The sequence below is a fragment of the Tachyglossus aculeatus genome, chromosome 2 (assembly GCF_015852505.1).
Source record: "Tachyglossus aculeatus isolate mTacAcu1 chromosome 2, mTacAcu1.pri, whole genome shotgun sequence".
NCBI classification, from domain to species: Eukaryota; Metazoa; Chordata; class Mammalia; order Monotremata; family Tachyglossidae; genus Tachyglossus; species Tachyglossus aculeatus.
The window spans coordinates 35121825-35142312 of record NC_052067.1 but is presented as its reverse complement, the minus strand read 5'-3'; the positions used below and the strand labels follow the sequence as shown (position 1 = coordinate 35142312).

Here is a 20488-nt window from a genome sequence, read left to right as displayed (position 1 = left end):
TCGGTGTGAAGTCCTCCTTGGAGGAGCAGAAGGACCTGGAAATTAAAAATAAGCGTTCTCCTGGGTCTTCCTTTCTGCTGAGTTCTGCCAGTAACACAAGCCTGAATCCCTACTTTAGCCTTCATCAGGGCAACAACATCCCTGCTTCCATCTCTCTCATGTCCGTATTTGACCAGAAGGCAGGTCCACTGAGGACATATATGACATAGAACCTCAAACTGTGTTTTATCAGGATTGTTGACTCTGAGCTACTGAGCCAACTTCCCCAAAAAGTGGAGCCCTTTGGTGTCTTGGGGGACTCTGGATGTGAGGACTAGCCCGGGGGTGTTGAGGAGGGACCTCAACTCCATGCCTAGATTCCTGATCTTCTGTACCCTCCATTCTCAGATTAACTCCACTGCAGCATCACCTTAGAGAAGCAGTGTGGCTCAGTGGAAAGAGCAAAGGCTTTGGAGTCAGAGGCTATGGGTTCAACTCCAGGCTCTGCCAATTGTCAGCTGTGTGACTTCGGGCAAGTCACTTAACTTCTCTGGGCCTCAGTTACCTCATCTGTAAAATGGGGATTAAGACTGTGAGCCCCCCGTGGGACAACTTGATCACCTTGTAACCTCCCCGGCGCTTAGAACAGTGCTTTGCACATAGTAAGCGCTTAAAAAAAACCATCATTATTATTATTATTTTCACCTGGTGGTAAAATTAAAAGAAAAAACAGCTGTATGTTCCTTACCATTGTTTTGGAAGTATCCAGAAAAAAGGAATCAATTGTATTTATTGAGCGCTTACTGTGTGCAGAGCACTGTACTAAGCGCTTGGGAAGTACAAGTTGGCAACATATTGAGACGGTCCCTACCCAACAGTGGGCTCACAGTCTAGAAAGTGGGCTCACAGTCTAGAAGGAAGCATCTACAGGGCAGCACTGGGGAGTGGTTTCCAAGAATGGGGTTCTTCCTGCTCCCTAAGGGTATGGCCCTGAGAGTCACCTGAGTTGGGCTGAACCCTGATTCCTATCATCCATACAGTGGGAGCCCCAGGTTGCTGGAGACACGGACACAAATGTTCTGGCTGCTGGCAGATTTAAGAGCACCTAGCAGCAGCACTAATCCAGTCCACTGCCAACTAAACATCGGTCGGGGAGGGGAAGGAGTAGAGAGGGAATTTATAAAGAAAATGGATGCGACAGTCCCTGCCCCCCAAGATACTCACAGTCTCATGGGAGAGACAGGACCCAGCCCCCCAAAAAGGCCTATCCACAAAGTGACACAAACACGCAGGCGTCAGAAACCTGACAGCTTTCATGTAGTGAGCTACAATTCTGCAGGGATGTGCACAGGAAGGTTCATTCAATCGTCTTTATTGAGTGCTTACTGTGTGCAGAGCACTGGACTAAGCACTTGGAAAGTACAATTTGGCAACAGACAGAGGCGGTTCCTAACAAACAACGGGCTGGAAGTGGCAGAGATATAAAAGGCATGAAGGATAGGAAGGAAATGTGGGGGAAGAGAGGTGCTGGAGTGTCGCGGGGAAAATGTTTGGTTGCAGAGTTGTGCCAGGAACTTAAGTTCCTGGCTTGGCTCTGAAGGGAAGTGGACATGCACATACCAAGACAGATGTTGAAGGAGGATGCGGTGCTGTTCCCTGTAGATGCTTCCTTTTTTCTAGATACTTCCAAAGCAATGGTAAGGAACATAGAATTGTTTTTTCTTTTAATTTTACCATCGGGTGATGCTGTAGTGGAGTTATTCTGAGAATGGATAGTACAGAAGATTAGGGACAGAAGTGATGGTTGTGGAAGTGATCCCGGGCCAGTTCTAGTGCAGAACACACAGAAGGAAAGCTATGTGTTTTCAGTTGTTCCAGACCAACCTCTTCCTGATAGTTTTTGCTGCTTGCTGTGGGCATGGAACGTGTCTGTTTTTTGTTTATTTGGTACAGTGCTCTGTACACAGTGAGGGCCCAATAAATACGATTGAATGAGTGAAATGAAAGGAAAATTGCAGAGTCCATTTCCCTCTACAGGGCCCTCTTGTCTGCAATCTCCAGTGTTTTAGCAGCCTGTCCCCAAAACTAAGAGGAAATCGAATGCTATTACTTATTTGAATTTCTAACTCCTTTTCAGATCCACAAGATGCATTCCTTCTTGGATTACATCATGGGTGGATGCCAAATACAGTTTACAGTAAGTCATTTTCTAATGTACTCTACTGTCGTATTGGGAATGGAGAGGGGGGAATAATCTGAAAATCAAGCCTACTATTTTCCCTTAGTAATGTGGTACCCTCTTATATGGAATTGATTTTAGAGCGGTGCATTATTAACATAATTCACAGTTCTCGTTGATAACATTTACATCCTCTGATCCTGGAACTAGAAACTATGCTTTCCTCCCTCCTGCTAAACTGGAAGGGGAAGCAACTCCAACCCTTTCCAGTCTGTGCTTTATGAAAGCATTGGCTGCATGTGTGGGAGGGGAATACGTCTGTTTATTGTTGTATTGGACTCTCCCAAGCACTTAGAACAGTGCTCTTCACACCATAAGCTCTCAATAAATACAATTGACTGTGTGGGTTAAGGTGGGTTAAGGAGGTTTACTTATATTAAAGGATAGAGGGACAGAGCTGTTCCAGACTCGTTTTCAGGAATCAGTTACTGGTGCATGGAAACTTCATTTGGGCTGGAACTAAACTGGTTGATAATGTACTTACCCATTTGCCTGACAATGCCAATATAAGATGGACATTACAAACTGCTGGACAAATGGACTATCTGTTGCCAGGAAATGCACTTGAGAGATGACGTGTGCCTTTCCCTTCTCTGATCGCAACGATCCTCCAGGCTGGATTCTTGTGTCTCTCCACCCACAGCTGAATTATTTAGGCATAAAGGGAAGAAATAAGAACTGGGCTCATCATTTTAGAAATAATCTTCAAAGAAAGTCCATCATTTCCACCCTCAGAACGCAAGTATCTTCAATATATAGAATCAGTGCTGCAGTGCCAAACAAAAGGGGAAAGCCACAGCAACTTCAGATCATCTTAGCTTGCCACAAATAACCAACAAGTGAATCAATGGTATTAAGCGCTCACTATGTGTAGAACACCCTACTAAGAACTTGGGACAGTACAGCAGAGATTGGTTCATTTCTCCATCCCTTAGAAATCTTACCAGGAGATTCATAAACAGTTTATTTGCACAAGAGCGGATGGGAGATGAGAAACAAAATTTTTCTGTGTTAAAAACTAAACACAGACCACAACTAGAAAGCTCCTCTCTGACTTCTGGGATCCTCAGGGAAGTGCTGGGTTATGCTTGGGCCCTCTTTGCTTTGCCATATATACATATATACATACCTGTATATATGTATATATGTTTGTATGTATTACTCTATTTCTGTATATATGTATATATGTTTGTATATATTTATTACTCTATTTATTTATTTATCTTGTACGTATCTATTCTATTTTATTTTGTTAGTATGTTTGGTTTTGTTCTCTATCTCCCCCTTCTAGACTGTAAGCCCGCTGTTGGGTAGGGACTGTCTCTATGTGTTGCCGACTTGTACTTCCTAAGCACTTAGTACAGTGCTCTGCACACAGTAAGTGCTCAATAAATAGGATTGATTGATTGATTGATTGCCAGGAGGGACAGTTTGTGTGCTAACCTTCCAAGTTCCTGTAAAGCAGCTTTAGAACTGCACATAAGGGTGAGAGGGGCCTCCCGGATTGTAGTGGAAAGGACGGGTGCCTCTCTTCCTGCTGCCTGCTGAGCCAGCTGCTTCACACATAGTAAGTGCTTAACAAATGCGTCATCATTATTATTAGTATTACAACTGAAGCACATAACAGAACCACAAGTTTCATAAAATCACCATGACAGGAACTGAAGTTTAAGTGCTCTGCAAACACTTGGCTGGGCACAAAGGAAATCAGAACAACAATAGTCATTTCCAGTGAAGTGTCATGTCTCTGGATCCTGTCTATCCACCACACAGTCCTAAAACTCAGCGTACTTTCCTCTTCTCTTCCCTTCTCCCTCTGATATTGTTTCCACTTAAAGAGCACCACGCAATCTTGGCAAACGGCCATGGCCGGAAGATAGGCCCGTCCAATTCCCTCTGGCGCATTTTTCCTCAAACCTCATTAAGACAGTCTGTTTGGGAGATGTCAGGCGGAAAAAGAGCTGCCAGCTGACATCTACTTTATCGCCCCGGTTGGCTGTCCAAGCCGTGTGATAAAACGTTCGTCTGTTATCAGCTATAGGAACTGCACGGGGGCTTTGGGTTGAGTTGTCAGTTTATTTTTTAAATACTTCATTTCCTTCCCTTCTGGCGGTAATATCTCCCCTGGCTATCACAAGTCCAGACAGCACATACACTGACCGAGCAGGGAGGACACTGGCTAAATACTCCATTAAGCACATTTCTTTTTTCCTCTTGGTCCAGTAGAAAAACTGCAAATCTGGGAGAGATCAGCAGAAAGCTGAAATGCAGTCTATTAGACTCTGTTGCTGGGCTAGAGATTGTACGCCCCTTGAGAGCAAGGATCTCTGTAACTCCTCACTGCACCAGGAGTCTCAAAACACTGTCGAATCACTATCCTGTTGAAGCAGCACAGACAAGTAGAAAGAACATGGAGCTAGGAGTCAGAAGACCTGAGTTCTAATTCTGACTTTGCCACTTGCCTGCTGTGTGACCTTGGTCAAGTCACTTAACTTCTCGGTTTCTTAGTTTCCTCATCTCTAAAATGGGGACTCAATACCTGCTCTTCCTCCTCTTCAGATTGTGAACCGGGTGTGAGATAGGGACTGTGTCTGATCTGATCCACCGCAGGGCCAAGTACAGTGCTTGGCACACAGTAAGTGCTTAACAATTACCGCAATTATCATTATTGCTGATTTATTGGAGAAATCACCAAAAGGAGCCCTGCGTGGAGGAATGAAGGCTAAAATTGTCACTTTTTCATTGTCTTCTACCCCAGCAAACACTCTTTCACATTACTCCTGCTCATGGTAATCTCCTTGAAGTCAAAGAAAGTTTTATTCCAGGAAAGCAGGGTTTGAAATGTAAAGGGGAAAGAATATCTGAGCTAGAGGGTCATAGCCTGCTTCAAGTTTCAGAACGTAGCATAGTTAAAAGGAGGGTTAATAGGAGTTAACAGCATAGTTAATAATAATAATAATAGTAATTATGGTATTTGTTAAGCGCTTACTATGTGTGAGGCTCTGTACTAAGCACTGGGGTAGATACAAGTAAATCGGTTTGGACACAGTCCCTGTCCCTTGTGGGGTGTACAGTCTCAATCCCCATTTTACAGATGAGGGAACTGAGACATAGAGTAGTTAAGTGACTTGCCTAAGGTCACACAGCAGATAAGTGGCGGTGCCGGGATTAACATGGAGCCAGTGGAAATTGCATGCAGCTTTGGGTGAAGAAATATCTGGTTATAACAGAGGAAAGAGTGGTAGGTTGGGCTGCAGGGGAGATCCCAGCATGGAGAAAAAAAGGAATGAAACTTCTGATGATAAATTCATGTGTAACGTCGTCCTTTTTGCATCAAGCTCATGGGAGAGGGTAGTCTAATGGTCCTCACTTTCCTCCAGACATTCCCAAAGAGCAGCGTCTGAAATAAATTTTCATCTTCTGCCTGTGATAGCATGGACATATTTTCCTTCAGGATACCCATTCCCAAATCAATCACGTTTGTTGAGCGCTTACCGTGTGCAGAGCACTGTATTATTTTGGGAGAATACATTATAACAGAGTTGGTAGACATGTTCCCTGCCCACAGCAAGTTTCCAGTCTAGAGGGGAAGACAGACATTAATCAATCAATCAATGGTATTTATTGAGCGCCTACTATGTGCAGAGCACTGGCGGGAACATGGGCTTGGGAATCAGAGGACATGGGTTCTAATCCCAGCTCTGCCACTTGTCTGCTGTGTGACCTTGGGCAAGTTGCTTAACTTCTCTGTGCCTCAGTTACCTCACCTGTAAAATGGGAATTAAGACTGTGAAGCCCATGTGGGACAACCTGGTTACCTTGTATCTCTAGCGCTTAAAACAGTGCTTTGCACATAGTAAGTGCTTAATAAATGCCATTATTATTATTATTATTACCCCAATGCTTAGAACAGTGCTTAGCACATAAGAAGTGCTAAACAAATACCATAATTATAATTATCACACACAACAGAGCTGGTAGGCACATTTCCTGCCCACGACTAGTTGAGAGTCTAGAGGTGGAGACAGACATCAATATTGATCGATACCAAAGAGCATCCACTCTAGCGCAATGTTTGTGTCTTTGCTCCTTACTAACCTCCTTCTCCAGATCTGCCCTGATCAATGAAAGTGGAAAAACTTTGTCTTAGTACCTTCATGCAGGTTAATCTATATGTATAAAAAATCAAGTGGAAAGAACCTGGGTTTAGGAGGTTTAGGGTTTAGGAGTGTTCTAATCCCACCTCTGGTTTTATGTATTTATAAGAAACCAGATCTCAACACAGATAAAAGTGAGACACTCAGCTAAAAGTAAGTTGTGACCCCAAGGGAGTTTAACCAATTAAAGAAGTTTCATATTTTCCTCTCATTTTTAGGTTGTTTTCATGGGAATTTCTGCATAAGAAAGAAATCTGGGAGTATTTGATGCCCAGGTTCCTATAATCTCACTCTCAGGCTCTGATATGGGATGTGTAGGAAGGGTTGGATGGATCTGTTGAAGATGGGGAAGGAGATAGTAGGGTGTGTGCCTGGGGAAAATGTGTGCCCAGCAACATTTTGAAACTATCTGCCAGCTGTTTTATTTGCTTCATTTCTGAGTTTCTCCTTTGTTTACTTGGACTGTGCCCCCAGACCTTCTTCTCAATAATAAAAATTTCATCACTCAGACTTCCAAACTTAAAACAGTTTTACAGGTGTGAATTCCTTATTAAACCACTGTCCTATAAAGAGCTGAAGGGAAAGAGAACGCCAACAGAATAATGACCTGGAAAGAATGACAGGGTATAGTGGAACAGTCAGTGCTGCTTAATCCCAGGTTTTCTCTTCTCATAACTTGGATGGTGAATTCCTTATGAAACCACTGTCCTATAAAGAGCTGAGGGAAAGAGAACGCCAACAGAATAATGATCTGGAAAGAATGACGGGGTATAGTGGAACAGTCAGTGCTGCTTAATCCCAGGTTTTCTCTTCTCATAACTTGGATGGTGTCATAACTCAGCGGTTCAAAAGATGGGGGAGTTCATTTGAGTCAACTTTTAAAAGACAGGACAACCTATTTTCTCTTTTCTGCCAATCAGCAGCCCCTTCTCCCCTACCTGATACGTGGACTGTGTCCTCCCCGTTGTACTGAAGTCTGGGGCCTCTTGTTTTTTCAAGAACAGACCATCATTAGGGACCTGGGAATTGCCAAGCTCCCGATTCCTCGTGGACGCCAAAATAAGATCTGCCCCAGAAGCTCCGCCCCGGACTAATCAGGAATGGGTCCTTCTGAGAGCCAAGTCCTGAAGGGCCAGGGTGTCTCCTCCCACCACATCTCTGACTCCCCTCAAATCCTTTTGCATTCCTCTGACTGTTGCCAGTCTGGGTTTCTGTCACTGAGTCTTCAGTGTCTTTTTTGCCCTTTGCTTTGGACAAACTCTCTGTATATAGGTGTTTATCCCATATGCCCCATGACTCCATTATCAAGGCCAGACTGGTCTGCAGCTTCTAGCCAGCTCCCCATCCCTGGAACCTAGTACTGTGATGAAGGTACAGAGCACAAAACAAACCTGTTATTTATCGACCTAATTCATTTTTCTCTTAAAGTATCTGAGGGTTTGGTCTCTCTTCAGCCAGGTAGCATATAGTTTTTGACTATTCAAGTTTTCTGTGCGTGCGTTGCTATAGCTACTGATGTCAGCCATTCTGTTTTCTCTTCCAGGTAGCTATAGATTTCACCGCTTCAAACGGTGACCCCCGGAACAGCTGTTCCCTGCATTACATCCACCCTTATCAGCCCAATGAGTACCTGAAGGCCTTGGTAGCCGTCGGGGAAATATGCCAAGACTATGACAGGTAAGTCTTCCAGTTTGCTAGTCCCTAATAATAAAAATAATAATAATGATGGCATTTATTAAGCTCTTACTATGTGCAAAGCACTGTTCTAAGCACTGGGGAGGTTACAAGGTGATCAGGTTGTCCCACGGGGGGGCTCACAGTCCTAATCCCCATTTTACAGATGAGGGAACTGAGGCACAGAGAAGTGAAGTGACTTGCCCAAAGTCACACAGCTGACACGTGGCGGAGCTGGGATTTGAACCCATGACCTCTGACTCCAAAGCCCGGGCTTTTTCCACTGAGCCACGCTGCTTCTCGTAGTAGGCTATAAAGTAGGTAGGCTATAAAACATAGCCAAACAGGGCCCTGTAGGATCTTGGGGTTCCCTGAAGAGCAATTTCTCAGGGCCTCCCCGGACACTTTAGGACAATCCAGTTGAATGTACAGACATGTTGATTCGCCTTACTTCTATCATACGACCCATGTGATATATCCCAGATTGGGAATCCGGGGCGATGTGTGCACTTTAATCACACTGCCTTCATCCCAAAGTAACTCGATTCTTAGCTTTGGAATTTTGTCTTCTCCTTTGATGATGATGATGGCAGCATTTGTTAAGCGCTTACTATGTGCAAAGCACGGTTCTAAGTGCTGGAGGATACAAGATGATCAGATTGTCCCATGTGGGGCTCACAGTCTTCATCCCCATTTTACAGATGAGGTAACTGAGAAGTTAAGTGACTTGCCCAAAGTCACGCAGCTGACAATCGGCAGAGGCGGGATTTGAACCCATGACCTCTGACTCTCAAGCCCGTGCTCTTTCCATTGAGCCACGCTGCTTCTCTCTGAAGGACGTCATCAGTAACAGCACTTGAAAATCTTGGCTAGAGTGTATAAAAAGGGCCATGTAGGTTTTAAGGTTTTGATCATTGTTGTATTTATGTCACTGATTTTACATCTTCATTCTTATTAGAATTCCCTGAATTCATGAGCTTTGCATAAATTGTATTATGCTAATGGATGCTGCTTTCCGTTAGTTCAGAGTGTGTATTATGTTCAGGTGTTTATTCAAGAAAGACTTATTATACTAATATGTAGTTAAATATTTGTATTGAAGGTCTCTCTTGATTCCTAGTAATTTGACCCTAATTAGATTACTTAGCGGAAGAACTGCAAGAGGAAGGTGGGGGAAGGAGCAAACGGGAGTAATTCTGCCTTCCAGATTTTACTTGGATTTGGACCTAGTAACATTATTTACTCTAGGGCTCACCTTTACTCCTCACGGCCACTGTCATCTCAGGCTTAGTGATGATATTTTAGAAAGTCCATTGTGATATGCACAGCAGGAAATCAGAAAATGTTGACAGGGAATGACAGAGGTCATAGTGCTCTTCCTCCCCTCAGATTCTGCTTTATCCCCTCCAGCTGCTCATATAATAATAATAATAACAATAATAATAATAATAATGGCATTTATTAAGTGCTTGCTAGGTGCAAAGCACTGTTTTAAGCGCTGGGGAGGTTACAAGGTGATGAGGTTGCCCCACGGGGGGCTCACAGTCTTAATCCCCATTTTACAGATGAGGTAACTGAGACCCAGAGAAGTTAAGTGACTTAACCAAAGTCACACAGCTGACAACTGGCAGAGCTGGGTTTTGAACCAATGACCTCCAACTCCAAAGCTCGGGCTCTTTCCACTGAGCCACACTGCTTGTCTGTGGGTGGGGATTGGCTAGGTTTTTAAAAAGCAGCATGGCATAGTGGATAAGGCACAGGCGTGGGTTCATTCATTCATTCAATTGTATTTATTGAGCACTTACTGTGTGCGGAGCACTGTACTAAGCACTTGGGAAGTACAAATTGGCAACATAAAGAGACGGTCCCTACCCAACAACGGGCTCAGAGTCTAGAAGGGGGAGACACAACAAAACAAAGCAAGTAGACAGGTGTCAATACCATCAGAATAAAAGGAGTTATAGCTCCTCATTAATAAAATAAATATAGTAAATATGTACAAATAAAATAGAGTAATTAATATGTACAAATATATACAAGTGCTGTGGGGAGGGGAAGGGGGTAGGGCAGAGGGAGGGAGTGGGGCGATGGGGAGGAGGAGGAGGAGAGGAAAAAGGGGGCCTCAGTCTGGGAAGACCTCCTGGAGGAGGTGAGCTCCCAGCAGGGCCCTGAAGGGAGGAAGGGTTCTAAGTCCAGCTCTGCCATTTACCTGCTGTGTGACCCTGGACAAGTCACCTGACTGTTCTGTACCTCAATTTCTGTTGGGAAAGGCATCTAGCAAATTTTTCTCCATTACGACATTTGTATTAATTTTTGGTCTGCCGTGTATTCGCCCCTCCCAAATTTCATCCTGTTTTGTTAGGATCATTTTCCTAGATTGTCTAGGTTACTTTGAAATTGTATTCATGTTTTCTAAAGTGTTATCAAACTTACACAGCTTAGCATCCCCGCCCAGGTGCAGAACTTTGCATCTGCAAAAAGCATTATAATTCACTTTAATTTTCCATCCCCCAAACTGTCCTGTGTAGTAGGCCAGAATTACCAGCCCCGGTTTACAAATTGAATGTCTCCTAGACACAATTTTCTGAATGAATAATATTCTCTGATTGCGTTCTGGACTGTAAAAGGAGGCAAATATCTTGATTCACTGTCAATGTAGAGACGGACCTGCCTACTATTTGGAGGGAACTTTTAGGGAGTAAGTGTCTGATTGAGCAACGTGATTTATCCATGAGCCAGTGGAAATGGAGGATGGAGGGAAGGATAATGGCTAAAATAGGACTGGTGAAGGGGAAAAGAAAAATATGCAAGATGATAGGCATTGCTCCTTTCAGTTGGCAGGTGAAGAAAGTGGGTTATTTAGGTAGGGAACTATGGGAGAGCCTGGTGGAACTGAGAAGAGAATCCAGGCTTTCTGGCTGGCTTCCGTGTCAAGTCTTTTGAGTCATTCCAGTTTGCACTGAAGGGCCATCCCCTAGAATAGGACAGGTACACTTGTCAGGATCCTGTCATTTTGTCCATTGAAATGACTGCAGTGAACGTGAAAAGATCTGGTGTTGGGTGTCTCTCAGAAGAGAGGCAGACAGTATCTGGGGGGAAAGAATCCAGGTGCGTTTTTAATGGTATTTATTAAGCACTTACTATGTGCCGGGCACTGTACTAAGAAGCACAGAGAACAGAGTACAGAAGTATAGAGAAGCAGCGTGGCTCAGTGGAAAGAGCCCGGGCTTTGGAGTCAGAGGTCAAGGGTTCAAATCCTGGCTCCGCCACTTGTCAGCTGTGTGACTTTGGGCAAGTCACTTAACTTCTCTGGGCCTCAGTTACCTCATCTGGAAAATGAGGATTAAGGCTGTGGGACAACCTGATCACCTTGTAACCTCCCCAGCGCCTAGAACAGTGCTTTGCATATAGTAAGCGCTTAATAAATGCCATCATCATATTATTATTATTATTACTAAGCACTGGGGTAGACACAAGATAATCAGATTGGAGACAGTCCCTGTCCTTCAAAGTGCTCACAGTCTTAATCCCCATTTTACAGATGAGGTAACTGAGGCCCGGAGAAGTGAAGTGACTTGCCCAAGACCAAACAGCAGATACGTGGCTGAGTCAGGATTGGAACCTAGGTCCTTCTGGCTCCCAGATCTGTGCTCTATCTATTAGGCCATGCTGCTTCTCAACTCTCTGTGCTTGGTCCCACACTGCAGCTGAGTTACCCAATGACCTTGGTCAAGTTGCTTACCTTTCCATTTGTCAACTTCCTAATGTGTAACAGGAGAAGCACCGTGGCTCAGTGGAAAGAGCCCGGGCTTTGGAGTTAGAGGTCATGGGTTCAAATCCCGGCTCTGCCACTTGTCAGGTCTGTGACTTTGGGCAAGTCACCTCACTTCCCTGTGCCTCAGTTCCCTCATCTGTAAAATGGGGATAAATCAATCAATCATATTTATTGAGCACTTACTGTGTGCAGAGCACTGTACTAAGCACTTGGGAAGTACAAGTTGGCAACATATAGAGACAGTCCCTACCCAACAGTGGGCTCACAGTCTAGAAGGGGGAGACAGAGAACAAAACCAAACATATTAACAAAATAAAATAAATACAATAGACATGTACAAGTAAAATAAATAAATAGAGTAATAAATACGTACAAACATATATACATATATACAGGTGCTGTGGGGAAGGGAAGGAGGTAAGGCGGGGGGATGGAGAGGGGATTAAGGCCGGGGGGGGGGGGAATGAAGACTGCGAGCCCCCCGTGGGACAGCTTGATCACCTTGTAACCTCTCCAGTGCTTAGAACAGTGCTTTGCACATAGTAAGCGCTTAATAAATGTCATTATTATCATTCATTATTATTAACATGGTGCCTTCCTTATGCGGATGCTGGGAAGGTCAATCAAACGTCACCACTTTAAAATCCCTACCAAAAATTTACCATATAAAATAAAAGGTACAGTAAGGTACAGTACAGCTTGGGAACCAAAAGGCAGTGAGAGAATTATTGCCTGGAAGGCTTTTAAAAATGAAAAGAGTAAAAATGCAAATTCCAGGCACCACAGCCTGCATCCCAAACAGATCAATGACTTAATTTTTAGTAAACTCTGGAAAATTGGGAAGTCAGATTCAAATCCAGTAAACTATAGCTATTTGAACAAATTCAGTAAGTCATTTATCCTACAGAGAAGAGTAATCCAATCAGCTCAGTTTAAAAATTGTTCAAGCCCAAAGGCTTTCTCCCCAGTGTGGGCATATAGTAGAAAGAAACTGTTGAAGACAAGAAATCTCATTGTTTGGGTGTGGTATAATTTGTTTGAAAGTCAAAGTTACTAGGGACTTGTGGTCAGAATGAGATTATTTGGCAAAAGGATACCTTGATTTTATACAACACTTTTATTCCCAAACCACATTCACGTTTTTTGGAGTTGTTTTTGTCCTCACAGCTTCCCTCTGTGGTAGGGAAAGATAGGTATTTTTATCTCCCGTTTGCTGTTGGAAAAGCTGAGGCATAAGAGGTCAAATGACTTGTCCAAAGCCACACAGCAGAAAAGTAGCAGAACTGGGCTAAAATACAGGTCCTGACTCTAGATGTAGACTTCCTCCAGCACACCATGCTGTATTTCTATTATTCTTCAGTTGCAATAAGGACTGCTTTACTATCAACCAAGCAAAACTTTGCATGTCTAAGGCAGGTGAGGCCTCTCTGCCTTGTACAATAATCTCCTAATCTCCACTTGGCTATGAGGAAGCATTGCCTGAAGCAAACCAAACTGAATGTTACATGTTGGAGAAACCCACCCTAGTAGCTAGCACTCATCTCAATCTCTGCCAGCTTTCCTATGGCATTCTTCCAACTCTAGTTCTTCCTCTCCCCCCACATCTTCCACACTCACTCACTCTCCTGATTCCCAAACCCACATGTCTGATTCCCTTCTGCCCACTTTGTTATTACACATATACACATATTCTGTCTGGTTGGTGCAATTTCTATTTGATTTATCTTATACCCAGTCCAGGACAGCATTGCATTCAGGCCCTGGAGAGACCGACCTACTAAAAAGGAGGAGGGCAAGGAGAAGTCTTGGTCCCGTTCCAAACTCTGAGTCAGCCCAGAGTCAGACATTGGACCTAGGGCATTCCCTTTCTCCCATTCAGCCTCTGGAATGGAGAGGGAGAGCAGAGAAGGAAGGAGGAAGAAAGGGACAGAAAGGGGAGTTGAGGAAAGGATGGATGAAAGCGAGGGACAGAGAAAGAAATGAAAGGGATGGGGAGAGGGGAGGTGATTAGTAATCAAGAGAGGAGAAATGAGACAGGGAAAGAAGAGTAGATGAGAAACTGGAAAAGGGGAAGAGATAAAAAAAAGGAGAGGGAGCAGAAAAAAAGGAGCGAAGCAAGGAGAAGCTAATAGAACAGAATTGGAAAGGAAGGAGCAATATGGTCTAGTGGAAAGAGCATGGGCCCAGAAGTCAGAGAACCTTGGTCTGATCCTGGCTCTACCAGTTGCCTGATGTGTGACCTTGGGCAAGTCACTTCTCTGTGCCTCAGTTATCTGTAAAATGGGAATTCACTGCCTGGTCTCCCCCATCCTTACACTGTCAACTCCATGTGGGACATTGACTGTATCCGACCTGATTAACTTGCAGCTCAGAACAAGGCTTGACACATAGTAAACCTTTAATAAATGCCACAATAATATAAGATAGAAGGACAGGGAGAGAGACCAAGGGGACAGAAGAGTGCCAAGTGGCAAGAGGCAATATGGTGGGAATATTGAGAATATTCCAATCCCATGAATGTGTTCATGAGTGCCATTAAATTTAGCAAATTAGACTGCTTGGATTATTATACACAAACCTATTCAGTACCTACAAACTCTAGTCGATTTGTTTAACTCACATTTCTCACCAGGGCAACAAGCTCAGCAGCCTAGTGCTGTTGTGATGTTCTGGAATTGTGTGCCTAAAAAAAATAATCTCCCTGGAGGGTTTTTAACCCCTGACTGTGCTGTGTGGGAGAAGTCAGAATTTTCAAACTATTTAGAAAACCTGTAGGCAGAGCAAACTCCTATCATGAGCACAATCCAGTCACGGTAATAATAATAATAATGGCATTTATTAAGTGCTTACTATGTGCAAGGCACTGTTCTAAGCGCTGGGGGTATACAAGGTGATCAGGTTGTCCCACAGGGGGCTCACAGTCTTCATCCCCATTTTACAGATGAGGTAACTGAGGCCCAGAGAAGTTAAGTGACTTGCCCAAAGTCACACAGCTAACAAGTGGCAGAGCCAGGATTCGAATCCATGACCTCTGACTCCAAAGTCCGTGCCCTTTCCACTGAGCCACGCTGCTTCTCTACCAGTGACGGATGCAGGGGGATACCTGGGCAGGGGCTGATCTGTCAGATCTGTCCAGAGACACAAGCTTACCACCTTCCTCTAGCTTTTAGAGGAGCAGCGTGGCTCAGTGGAAAGAACACGGGCTTTGGAGTCTGAGGTCATGGGTTCAAATGCCGGCTCTGCCAATTGTCAGCTGTGTGACTTTGGGCAAGTCACTTAACTTCTCTATGCCTCAGTGACCTCATCTGCAAAATGGGGATTAAGACTGTGAGCCCCCAGTGGGACAACCTGATCACCTTGTAACTTCCTCAGTGCTTAGAACAGTGCTTTGCACATAGTAAGTGCTTAATAAATGCCTTTATTATTATTATTATTTACAAAATGTGTTTTCTCCCAAACCTGACTGTGTAATTCCTGGGCAAGCTTTCTTCCAAACCACCATGGGGGCCATCTAAACCATCCTTAGGGGTGGGGGTCATGTCTGTTAACTCTCTTGTACCCTCCTAAGAACTTAATCCAGTGCTGTGTGTGGAGATAAGCTCATTGAATACTATTGATTAATTAATAAATTGATTGTTGTCCAACAGGGAATTTCAGTGCATTGCCTTTTAGCGATGTGGTTAAATAGTCGGTGCAGGCTGCAAGGAACAGAAATGCACTCAGGAACTTGTATTGCTCTTACGCCTTCTCATATGGGAGCTGTACAGGAGACAGGAGGGATGCTGTTGTACTTCTTGGAATACCATCCCACCCCGAGGGATAACATCATTGGGGCGGCGGAGGTGGAGGGAAGTGGGGGGCAGCGGGAAGCAAGGAAGGGAGAACACAGTTTGTGGAACTTCTAATCCTAGAAATACCGGGTTAACCCACAGCCAGTAAAAGCAAGAAGACAAGCTCTGGAGAAATGAAGGAAACAGCTGCAGGAATATTTTTAGGAAGTGGCACCAAACTGACCCACCGGAATAGGAAACATATGTCCTTCGGCATCTTCTTGGCACAGAGTAGATGAGTGGCTTCCTCAACTGAGGATTCTGGAAGGGTTTTCTCTGATTATATATTCCCGCTTTAATTTCTCCGTATGCATAGAAACGGAGACAGAATGGAATTTCCGTATTAGGTCTTACGATTCTGGTACAGAGCTTGGCTAATAAATAAATAAAAAGCTGGAAAAAGGGAGAAGGCTGCGAGCTTTACGTTAAACGTCATTTTAATGATAAAGGCCTTTTATTAAAAGTGTAGGAATAGTGAAATTTCACACTGCTTCTGGTTATTCAATTAAAAAAGGATTAATCTCCAACTACTCAGAGTGATGAGGGTAACACATTGCTTAGCAGCAAGTCATTCTGAGAGTGTTATGTGAAGCAGTTAGAATGAAGAGAGTCACCATAAAATTTTCATAAAGCTGTGGGAGGCCCTGAAGAGTTGTGGTACCCAAGATATCATGAGCAATATGGACTCTAGAGCGGGGGTTGGCGGTCTGTTTTTAACCGGCTCTCTGGGCTATATCCCACGTAGTAGGGGGGAGATTCTGGAGTCTCCTTTTTGAACTGGAGCTGGAGCGGAGTCCTCATTCCTGGATCGAAAAGGAGGGGTGTCCCAATGGGAGCCCTCACTCATCAGCATTGCAGGATCCGAATGGAGCGCCAGGTAAATAACCGGCATCCCACGCCAATCCCTGCAGCTCCCGGGTAAGGTTTTGCAGGTAGATAGCAGCATCTGGGCTGGACCACCAGAAAAGCCTCTAAATCAGGACTTTCTTAGCTGAGCCAGGGTCAGGAGTGGCACAATTAGAGAGAGTTCATTGAAGTTTTTTGAGAGCAGAGACAGGTGCAGGAGAGTTTGACCATTACCTTTGAAGGCTGTGGATCCAGATAAAATCTGTGCAGGGCATGATCGTTCAGAAATTCAAAAAAAATGTGTCAATAACACCAGACAGTAATAATGTCCATTAATTATCTTTATTTTCTTGGGACTGAGGCAGTTCATGTCTGCTGTACAAGCTCATGTCACGCTCTGTGAGGCAGCATACTTTTCTGATGCTCCCAACAGTTTTTAATTGTGGGATGTTAAAGCAACACTTTAGCTCAACTATAGCTCATCCTGCTGTATTATTCATTCATTCATTCATTTAATCGTATTTATTGAGTGCTTACTGTGCGCAGAGCACTGTACTAAGCGCTTGGGAAGTACAGGTCGGCAACATATAGAGACAGTCCCTAGCCCACGACAGGCTCACAGTCTAGAAGGGTATTAGCACAGCTATGTGTCTAAAACCCTGGTTTAGCCCTGATTCTGGTTTTTTTGAGGTACCACAATTCAGCACATAACGTGAAAATCCAGTATGGGCACACTGCTATGAATTGTCGGCAGTTCATTTCCGGATGGTTAGGACCAAACAAACTCAATGTACATATTCGCCAGTGAACTTTCCTTCTTACATGGGCCCATTTCTGCAGCCATAAACCCATTCAGTGGAGACATCTGCCCCAGCCACAGGGCACAGCTTGAGTGTTTTTACAATCAATTAAGGAGGGGCCCTGCCATTGGACACTTGACCCCACTTCATTCATTCATTCATTCAATCAATCGTATTTATTGAGCGTTTACTGTGTGCAGAACACTGTACTAAGCACTTGGGAAGTACAAGTTGGCAACATATAGAGACGGTCCCTACCCAACTTCTTGACATGTGCCAATTTCCTACAGTACCTGTGGCAAAATTGTCCTGAATACCTGTTATCACCTATTTCCAAGCACGCTGCTCTCTCTCCCTCACTGTTTCCCATGGTTTCAGAGTTATTTAATGATAGGCTCTATTCAGCCTAACTTAACTTTCTGGTGGGTCCTCAGAGCACCTTTATATTTTGATCAGGGAATGAGAATATGTTCAGCTTTTGTTCCTAGATGAGGCTTTTGTTAGATATTCCATTAGTTGGATACTCCTGAGAGTTAACTCCAGGGAATTTGTGCTTTTTTGGTTTGTTAATTATTCCCCTGGAAGGAAAGAAGGTTGAATTATCTTCCTAGTCTTGTAACCCAACTGAACCAACTTCCTCGTCTTGAAACCCAATTGTGTATATAGAGTGCTTTGCACTCAGCAAGCTTCAATTCCCAAAAGAGAGCTAGTAAGATTTTTTTTCAATCCTTTCTTATGTTCAATACCAACAACAGTAATTAAAGCTGATGCCCAGTATTACTGTTTGATTGTATAACTCTTATCTAAGTTTGTTCATGAATTCAAAGTGCAGGGATTGCTGTGTTTTTCCAGTGTAAATTTGTATTCGGGTTGGGGCAGGCCTGCATAAATTCAGGTTTAGCGCAATAGGGACCCCGGGTTCTCCACACCTTCAAAGACTTGGGGCTTGTGGGTTCTTCGTTTGGTTTTAAATGGTATTTGTTAAGCGCTTACTATGTGCCAGGCACTGTACTAAGCACTAGGGTAGATAGTAATAATAATAATAATAATAATAATGGCATTTGTTCAGCGCTTACTATGTGCCAGGCACTGTACTAAGTTCTGGGGTGGATACAAGCAAATCGGGTCGGACACAGTCCCTGTTCCACATGGGACTCATCGTCTTAATCCCCATTTTACAGATGGGGGAATTGAGGCCCAGTGAAGTGACTTGTCCAAGGTCACACAGCAGACAAGTGGTGGAGACAGGATTAGAACTCATGACCTTCTGACTCAGAGGCCCATGCTGTAACCACTAGGCCACGTTGCTTCCTGATGACTTGCTGTGTCATTCAAATGTGGGACAATTACACATCCCCACTTAGTAGTCCTTCTGGAAAAGTAGGATGTGGTGATGGATTAAATAAAGGACAACATCAGGACATCTGGCAACCCAATTATAGCAGTCTCTGTCTTCTACAAAGTTGAGGACAGTTTTAGCCCATCAGATTCTGCACCTTATTTTTTACTGGGCAGTTTAGGATCAATCCATCCTCAGAAACAGTTTTCCTACCTTTCAAGGGAAAATTGCTGATATAAAGGACTTAAATATTGCAAATGATCTGCCATGCTTTCTTTAGTGCTGTAGTTAATCTTTATAAACTGTGATGATTCTTTATTTACCAACACCAATAATTGCTCAGCTAAGTGATAATATGCTCAGAATCCAGAAAAAATTCAGAGATAGAGAATAAAACTCACTTATTCAGTTCATTTTCTCCTTTTGCAGTCTCTTCATGGGACGATCACATTTTTCATAACATTTAGGCAGCTGAGGGTAAAAAAAGTCAGACTTTGATTTTAATTTTGTCATATACCTGGTCGTACTGCATCCCCCAATCACTTTGTACAAATGTGATTTGAAATTCATAAAATACCTAGTTGTTAAGTAAGATAGAAGTTAACCTGTCTACCCAATCCAGTGCCATAAACAGAAAACATTTAACAGTGTGAATTCTCTTAACCACCTATCCATTTCTGCAAACTGAGGATGCCAGGAGGGAAACTCCAAAGAACATCCCCGTGATATGGTTTAAGGGACCATCTTGGAGATTATGAAAAACAAGTGTTATATAAATTTAGGGAATCATTTCTCAGTGCAGGTAACAGAAAACAGAACAAGCGTTCTGGTCATCACAGGTGACCCAAGCTGAGATAGAGTGCCATGTTTGAAGTCCCATATGTTTCCACATAGTCTTCCTCTTGATTGGCTTTTCTGCGTCCAGTGAGGCCAACCAGGGCAGATAATCCATTATAGAAGGAGTTTCTTGCAGGTGACCACCTTCTCTCTCTCTTGTTGCTGGCCTTTAGATACTTCACTGCTCATTAGCACTTCCTTCAGGGGGGCCTAGAGAGAGAAAGTGAAACAAAAAGAGTTTGGCTGACTGTAAGAGTGGCTCAGGTAAGAGAATCGATGGCAGAGGAAGCTGAAACCACGACTGAAGCGAATTTGGGGGATTACTTGTAAATTTCAATGTTCTGTGCTAATTTTGTCATCTAGTGCCATCTTAAATGATCAAGAAGGGTTTACAGTGACTGAATATTTGCTTCAAAAATACGACCTGTCCTACCTGTCCTGTGTTTTCCTCCTTCACTAAAAAGCCAAAGAGCAATTTTTTTGTCTCGTTTTGATTTCAGTGATAAAATGTTCCCAGCCTTTGGTTTTGGAGCCAGGATACCTCCCGAGTACACGGTGAGTGAGTGAATTTGGTCCGTATTTTGCAGAGTTTGGGCCTGAAGCTGCTCAGGTTTTAGTAGCAGTGACCTAATCTTTTAGGGAGGAGTGAGGGGAATATTCATGAGGGGGCTCAGAACATGAAGATTCAAGCCTTCCAGAAACCCTAGGCTTTGAGAGCCTTGCTTATGAATCCAGGCCCCTGGCTTATGATTCAGTCAGAGGTGGCACCTAGGGGAATTCTGGAAATCTTGGTCCGGTGACCCGGACAGAACCAATATCAGTTGAGGGAGTTGATGTTAAAGGCCAAAGCCGCAGAAAAGTGCCCATGAGGTTGAAATTTATTTTCACTGACATTTATTTCTTTTTCCATGAAAAGGGAAAGCAAACCACAGCCCCAGGGGATTTCCCAGGTAGTGGAGCAGGGTGGAGTTACATGGATGGGCCCTGGGAAGGCACTGATTCATTCATCCAG

The 20488-nt window shown here is 43.8% G+C and overlaps 1 protein-coding gene across 3 annotated transcripts in view; it reads left to right on the top strand.

Annotated features, from left to right (window-relative positions):
- CPNE4 (copine 4) overlaps window positions 1–20488 on the top strand; it is a 526299-nt gene that overhangs the window by 496548 nt on the left and 9263 nt on the right. For all 3 annotated transcript variants that reach the window (XM_038762604.1, XM_038762594.1, XM_038762615.1), the window contains 3 exons: window positions 2117–2176; window positions 7919–8052; window positions 19977–20031. In XM_038762604.1, the coding sequence (XP_038618532.1) occupies window positions 2117–2176; window positions 7919–8052; window positions 19977–20031 (249 nt within the window). The remainder of the gene's footprint in view (window positions 1–2116; window positions 2177–7918; window positions 8053–19976; window positions 20032–20488) is intronic.